At 47.6% G+C, this 7,587-nt stretch overlaps 1 protein-coding gene across 2 annotated transcripts in view; it reads right to left on the bottom strand.

The window, feature by feature from the left end:
• Positions 1-3,201: 3,201 nt before the first annotated feature.
• The window catches only part of LOC135830027 (transmembrane channel-like protein 3), a 45,523-nt gene continuing 41,137 nt past the window's right edge, over positions 3,202-7,587 (bottom strand). For both annotated transcript variants that reach the window (XM_065342415.1, XM_065342416.1), the window contains one exon: positions 3,202-3,658. In XM_065342415.1, coding sequence (XP_065198487.1) covers positions 3,578-3,658 — 81 coding nt within the window. In that variant the 3' untranslated portion in view covers positions 3,202-3,577. The remainder of the gene's footprint in view (positions 3,659-7,587) is intronic.

Below are 7,587 nucleotides of genomic sequence, written 5' to 3'. Positions count from 1 at the left end.
TGCAAGTAGTAAGCTGCTTGCACTCGTAGGCAGTGCCCTAGGAAACCGGACCCTACTGTGACAGGCTTGATTTCCAAGTCCGGATGCACGTGCAAAAGTCTCAAACTTGGAGACAGGTTACCGACAGCTTTAAGCAGCCGTGGGCAGGTCCTTTATGACAATGTGCCACATTTCTGTTATGCACTACCCATTGTTCGCCTATTACAGGAATTCACGGTGGCCACTGTCAAATGTTGCAGCTGTGAATCATCGGAAAGGTGAGAAATGGTTAATTTTGACAATGTTTGCACAGCTGCTATTTTAACGCACCTGTGTGTAACTGGCCCCGGCTGCAATGTGGGTGCTGAAATTGATGGTATTTTTGGTTTGCTGTGAGGCCACTGGGTACTAGCGGGTAGTGCGCCATGGAATTTGACCCTGCTGTAATTGGCTTGAGCTCCAACTCTGGAATCGGGGGCAAAAGGCCCCAAAACTTGGAGATAGGCTACTACAGTCAAATCTGCCGTTAGCGACCTCTGCTGTAGGCGACCATCTACCGTTAGCGACCTATTTTCCGTGCACCGATGGTTTCACATACAAACTGATCTGTCCAGAGCGACCATCTGCTGTGCGCGACCAGCGACCGCGATTTCATGTACGGTGGCTGCATTCAAATCTGCTGTAAGCGACCGCGACCCAGGTACTGGTTCAGTAAGGTGCGAAACTGTACTTGCCAGTGCGCTGTCAACTGCAAAGTGTGGAAATGCGCTGTCTTGCAAGTGCGATCGACTGGCGCCTGGCATGGCCTGTACTGAGGCTGTGCTGTAGCTCTCAAGTCCAGGCAGTGTCGATCTACTGCCGTGTCCCATACGCGTACTATACGGGTATGGTCGTCGTTTAATATCCAATAAAATGATATTAAAAATCACATTATTCTCGTCGATTTGAGTACATGGAAGCATATACCTGGTATGCCGGATTTACCATACATCTGCCGTAAGAGACCATCTGCCGTAAGCGACCGCTTTTTCTTGCACCAAGGGGCGGTCGCTTACGACAGATTTGACTGTATCACCTTTGAGCAGCCCTGGGCAGGTCGTTTCATATTCCTTATGCAGCGTTATAGCCAGGAGAAAAGTGATGTTGGATCATCGGGCCCATTTTTCATGATTTTTACCGCTATTTTGGCAGCTACTTTCACCAGAAAACAACTGACCAAGTTCCCTTCCATGACATTTCAGATTTTCTTTACCAGCAGAATTTCCAGCTTCTTTCTGCTTCCTCAAGCAGAAACAACCAGTTCAGCCATCTGCAAGCCAAGGAGGAGAATTCTTTCCTCCAGTTGGCTGGTGTCTTATCTATATCTATACATGTAGTACACTTCTCCTGGAGAGTTTTCCTTGCTTCTTTCCTCGAGCAGAAACAACAAGAAGAAAACACTTGCTCAACTCTGACCACCATCCCCTCCTGGAAAGATTACTTTTATAGCCTATCCTGGCTCTGAACTTCACACCTGAAATGAAATGACTGGGCAACCGCCCTCAGCCAATCAGAGTTCAGCAAGTTTTTTTCTTCTTGGCCTGCTGATCTCTGAAGTCTGGTTGTTTCTGTATGAGGAAAGGAGAAACACTCAGAGTTCAGCAAGTGTTTTTCTTCTTGGCCTGTTCTGCTGATGTCTGAACTCTGGTTCTCTCTGCATGAGGAAAGGAGAAACAAGCTTGGAGAAGAAAATCTAAAATTAGAGAGAGAGAGAGAGAGAGAGAGAGAGAGAGAGAGAGAGAGAGAGAGAGAGAGAGAGAGAGAGAGAGAGAGAGAGAGAGAGAGAGAGAGAGAGAGAGAGAGAGAGAGAGAGAGAGAGAGAGAGAGAGAGAGAGAGAGAGAGAGAGAGAGAGAGGATGAGAGAGAGCGAGTCAGGTGCAGTGTTGTGACAGATATAGTACGGTAGTCTTGTCATGTTCTGCGGCTGTAAAGCGAGGCAGGCAACAGATGCAAGTCACGCCAGGGTACACTGATGCATAATGGTTGTCATGAAACAACAGATCTGGTAGTCCCCAGTGTTAGAACTGACATGTTGTTCATGCACCAGGACAAACATTCCTCATACTCAACACATAGTAGGGACTTCAGACCACGTGACTTCTTGGCCCAAAAGCGTGCAAATCGACGCCTGCACAAACCGTGTGATGGTCATATGTCAAGTCGTGTAAAGAAATGTGGAACCGTTTTTCGAAATGAAGGAAGTCTTGTACAGTTGGAGAAAGTTTCGGTTCGTCTTGTTGGAGCTTGCCTTCGTTTGGGACCAGCAAGAATGGAGCTGTTACGTTCATTTTTGACGGAGATACGTATGCGGATGGAAGGGAAAGGTGAGAAACCATATGATCCGTCCGGGTCCCCTTCTTGAAAATGTGATATTCGTATTCTACGACCTCGAATTAGTCTAGATAGAAGGTAATCTTTATTGTTTTCACCTTCCAGAAGACCTATTTCTTGCATTATTCCTCTTTGTACTTTGCCGTGCAGCGCCGCCATAGTCACAGTATGGAAAGCAGCGAGAAGTATCCTGCGCTAAAATTGATGCTGATGTACAAATTGAATTGCTCTTGGCTGTTTCGGTCCCTGCCTCGATTCTTGTCTCCAATGCTGTTATGCTCGATCTGGTTGAGCTCCGCAAGAATAGCTGAAAGAGTGCCGAACTGGGAGATGTGCTGTATTGTTGCTATTTGCTGTATCTCTGCTGATGATTATGTGCGTGCTACGATTACCCCGGCCAATACAATGTCCTGTACATGTACATGTTGAGCTTAGTTAGTGCCTCTTCCGTGATCATTCTTTTTCTTGACACCAACCACGCCAACAGTCCGAAGCTATCTCAGGACTGTATTATCAATGTCTCCTGTTACTACCCACTACGTTGTAAACCATACTATTCAGCTATTTCATGCGGAGAATCAAGATTGTTTTGGATCTGGTGTGCGGTTGCTATGCGTTGCCAAGGAAAGTGGGTTCTCTCAGTTTGACATATCTCTCTGATCTCAAATGTGTGGGACGTTTGTCGGACAAATCCGGTGATAGGCGATGACTATTTTGCTTGTAACTTTAGTTTCCTTTGTCCGATTTAGAAAAACTGAAGACCAAACTCCTCAGGAAGCTCTAACCTATCCAAAAAGCAAAACATAAGCCACAGAAAACCGATTTGAAAAAATGGTCTGAAGTCCCTACACATAGCCACAATTGGCCACAATCATGCAGCCATGCCAACATACCATAAGCAGAGAGATTTGACAGTGTACATAGGTAACACGGGCTGTGCAACATAACTTTAGAGTATAGTATGCTCTGACCAGACACTTGTTCACTGTGTACAGCTACTGATCATAGACGAGCAACAGCAGCAGCAACAGCCGCAGCAACAGCAGCAGTTGCAATAGCAGTAGCAGGGACTAGATTCAGTGGTGACGAGACACTGTAGCGCACACAGACACCAGACTGTCAAAGACAGCATTGCACATCTGCTCAGCGTAAGGCCAGGTGACAATAATTATGATGTAACCAGGTGACAGTATGACGTAACCAAGTGACAGTATGACGTAACCAATTCTCATTCACTTGCAGATGGGTTTTTCAGCACTGCACCTGTTGATGAAGAGGTCTGCAACAGCTGCCGACTGAATCGCATTTCCTGCACACACAGTAAATCATAGAATGTACTTTTACAAGCCGTCCTATATGTGGCCGGACCTATACCATTGGGGGGGGGGGGCGTTGCCATAGCAATGCACGCATTCTGGGGTGACACAAAACTACGGTATTCGTGGTACATGACCAGGCACGGTAAATCCGCGTACCCGAGCTACCGTGAGACTTCTGGGAACACACCCAAGTAGGAGTGGTGCCAAATTCAAGCGTGTGGGCCATTCAATCTGTGGTTTGTGGATTTCGTTGTAAATCTGAAAAGCACAGCGATTTCATGTGGGGTGCAATCTGTGGGCGCAATCTGTGGATTTCGTTTAAAACATGAAAGGCACAGCGAATATGTGTAGGCAATCTGAAAATTCCCAGAATGCACAAGCGCTCATTGTCTGCGGAAGCAGTCATTATCTGCGCAATCCGAGAATTCCCAGAATGCGCTGCAATCTGAGAATTCCCAGAACGCGCATGCAATCTGAGAATTCCCAGAACGCGCATGCAATCTGAGAATTCCCAGAACGCGCATGCAATCTGAGAATTCTCAGATTGCATAGAACATACACAGTCAACCTGCACGACTTGTGTTGACTTTGTGGTGACTTTGTGTTGACTTTGTGTTGACTTTGTGGTGACTTTGTGGTGACTTTGTGTTGACTTTGTGGTGACTTTGTGGTGACTTGTGGTGACTTTGTGGTGACTTTGTGGTGACTTTGTGGTGACTTTGTGGTGACTTTGTGGTGACTTTGTGGTGACTTTGTGGTGACTTTGTGGTGACTTTGTGGTGACTTTGTGGTGACTTTGTGGTGACTTTGTGGTGACTTTGTGGTGACTTTGTGGTGACTTGTGGGACCGCAGTCAACAACAGCTCACAACCACTGTTAGGAACAGTCCCTAACAGTCCCTACATCCCGCACAACCACTACCAGGGACAGTTAGTTAACCCTTTGAGGACCGAGGAAGAGTGAACTCGTCCAAAAAATGTACGCTATATTCCCGAAGACGAGTATACTCGTCCTGACAGTGCATACATTTGTACAATGCATATACACCAGTGTTCAAATTATTGTAACTGCAGGGGCGTTGGAAGGAGTTTGACATTGGTGCGGCGAAGTGTGAAAGGGGGGTCCGGGGGTTGTCCCCCGTGAAAAAAATTGAAAATTGGGCCTAAAAGGCCATATTTTAACACTACAGAATAATATGAGAAATAAGAATATGCATGCTGATGATACACCGCATTGTCGATGTAAAACATGGTACCTGTACAAGAGTCCACAAGCCAACAACAAGGTTGAAATGTAAAAAAATAAAATAAAATAAAAAACTTCGAAAATTATTGGTGCGGCTTTGGCCGCACCTGCCGCACAGGTTCCGACGCCCCTGAACTGTGGTGTCCTTTCTCCGATCATCCCAAATAATAGCTCGTTGGACAGCTGAGAAAATAAGCTTGCTGTAACACGACTCGCTGAGTACTTGGACATCTTTGGTCTGCTATTAAATGCCAATAAACGCAAGTCATGTTTGTGAGACCCCGTGGGTGTCTGGATGGACCTTCTCAAATGAAGTGTGGAAACATCAGTCAAGTGTGGAAACACAGTGCATGATGTTACTCCCGTCACCAAGTATATCCGTGTCATGCTTGGTGGCCAGCTGTCCTAGAAGCCCCAAGTGGACTTTGTTGCCAGCAAGACTGCTACTACAAGCGGGCAGCTCTGACACCATGGACGCTGCCTTTCACTCAATGCCCGCCGCTGGGCCTGGTACATCAGTATGATCCGGTCTGTTCCGAGTGTTCTCTGCTGTGCCTCAAACTCTTTCTTTCCTGCTCTATCTAAACTGCTGCTACATCGACTGATACGCATTGCCAAGTCTGGCATACAAGCTATCTTCCAACTTCCCAGAAGGACCCCACTGCTCCCCTATTTGTCAGACTTTCAATGCCTCAGCTCCACCAGTTGTATGTGCAACATCTGCTTCTCTTCGTCTTCCGCTGCTTTCATGGCAGAGCCAGCTCACTGTTTACATCCTACTACTCCTTCATTGCCACATACGTGGGCAGAGGATGTGTCACGCGTGGTCAGGTCAGCCAGCTGCTCAGCGTGCCGTTCCTACCTGGTCCCTCAGGCCGTAGCTCTATCGCCTTTGTTGGCAGTACCACATGGAACTCTCTCCCTGCTGATATTCGCGCTTGCAACGTACGCCACACGTTTCAAGCATTGCTGTCTGGCTATGACCTCATCTCCCTCCTCAACTAGCTCTCCGATGTTGTAACTGTCTGGCTATGACCTCATCTCCCTCCTCAACTAGCTCTCTGATGTTGTAACTGTCTGGCTATGACCTCATCTCCCTCCTCAACTAGCTCTCCGATGTTGTAACTGTCTGGCTACGACCTCATCTCCCTCCTCAACTAGCTCTCCGATGTTGTAACTGTCTGGCTATGACCTCATCTCCCTCCTCAACTAGCTCTCCGATGTTGTAACTGTCTGGCTATGACCTCATCTCCCTCCTCAACTAGCTCTCCGATGTTGTAACTGTCTGGCTATGACCTCATCTCCCTCCTCAACTAGCTCTCCGATGTTGTAACTGTCTGGCTATGACCTCATCTCCCTCCTCAACTAGCTCTCCGATGTTGTAACTGTCTGGCTATGACCTCATCTCCCTCCTCAACTAGCTCTCCGATGTTGTAACTGTCTGGCTATGACCTCATCTCCCTCCTCAACTAGCTCTCCGATGTTGTAACTGTCTGGCTATGACCTCATCTCCCTCCTCAACTAGCTCTCCGATGTTGTAACTGTCTGGCTATGACCTCATCTCCCTCCTCAACTAGCTCTCCGATGTTGTAACTGTCTGGCTATGACCTCATCTCCCTCCTCAACTAGCTCTCCGATGTTGTAACTGTCTGGCTACGACCTCATCTCCCTCCTCAACTAGCTCTCCGATGTTGTAACTGTCTGGCTATGACCTCATCTCCCTCCTCAACTAGCTCTCCGATGTTGTAACTGTCTAGCTATGACCTCATCTCCCTCCTCAACTAGCTCTCCGATGTTGTAACTGTCTGGCTATGACCTCATCTCCCTCCTTATTTAGCTCTCCGATGTTGTAACTGTCTGGCTATGACCTCATCTCCCTCCTCAACTAGCTCTCCGATGTTGTAACTGTCTGGCTATGACCTCATCTCCCTCCTCAACTAGCTCTCCGATGTTGTAACTGTCTGGCTATGACCTCATCTCCCTCCTCAACTAGCTCTCCGATGTTGTAACTGTCTGGCTATGACCTCATCTCCCTCCTCAACTAGCTCTCCGATGTTGTAACTGTCTGGCTATGACCTCATCTCCCTCCTCAACTAGCTCTCCGATGTTGTAACTGTCTGGCTATGACCTCATCTCCCTCCTCAACTAGCTCTCCGATGTTGTAACTGTCTGGCTATGACCTCATCTCCCTCCTCAACTAGCTCTCCGATGTTGTAACTGTCTGGCTATGACCTCATCTCCCTCCTCAACTAGCTCTCTGATGTTGTAACTGTCTGGCTATGACCTCATCTCCCTCCTCAACTAGCTCTCCGATGTTGTAACTGTCTGGCTATGACCTCATCTCCCTCCTCAACTAGCTCTCCGATGTTGTAACTGTCTGGCTATGACCTCATCTCCCTCCTCAACTAGCTCTCCGATGTTGTAACTGTCTGGCTATGACCTCATCTCCCTCCTCAACTAGCTCTCTGATGTTGTAACTGTCTGGCTATGACCTCATCTCCCTCCTCAACTAGCTCTCCGATATTGTAACTGTCTGGCTATGACCTCATCTCCCTCCTCAACTAGCTCTCCGATGTTGTAACTGTCTGGCTATGACCTCATCTCCCTCCTCAACTAGCTCTCCGATGTTGTAACTGTCTGGCTATGACCTCATCTCCCTCCTCAACTAGCTCTC

Source organism: Sycon ciliatum, chromosome 13 (genome assembly GCF_964019385.1).
Source record: "Sycon ciliatum chromosome 13, ocSycCili1.1, whole genome shotgun sequence".
Lineage (NCBI taxonomy): Eukaryota > Metazoa > Porifera > Calcarea > Leucosolenida > Sycettidae > Sycon > Sycon ciliatum.
Note: the sequence above shows the minus strand (reverse complement) of the source record. Positions and strands in the feature narration are given on the sequence as shown.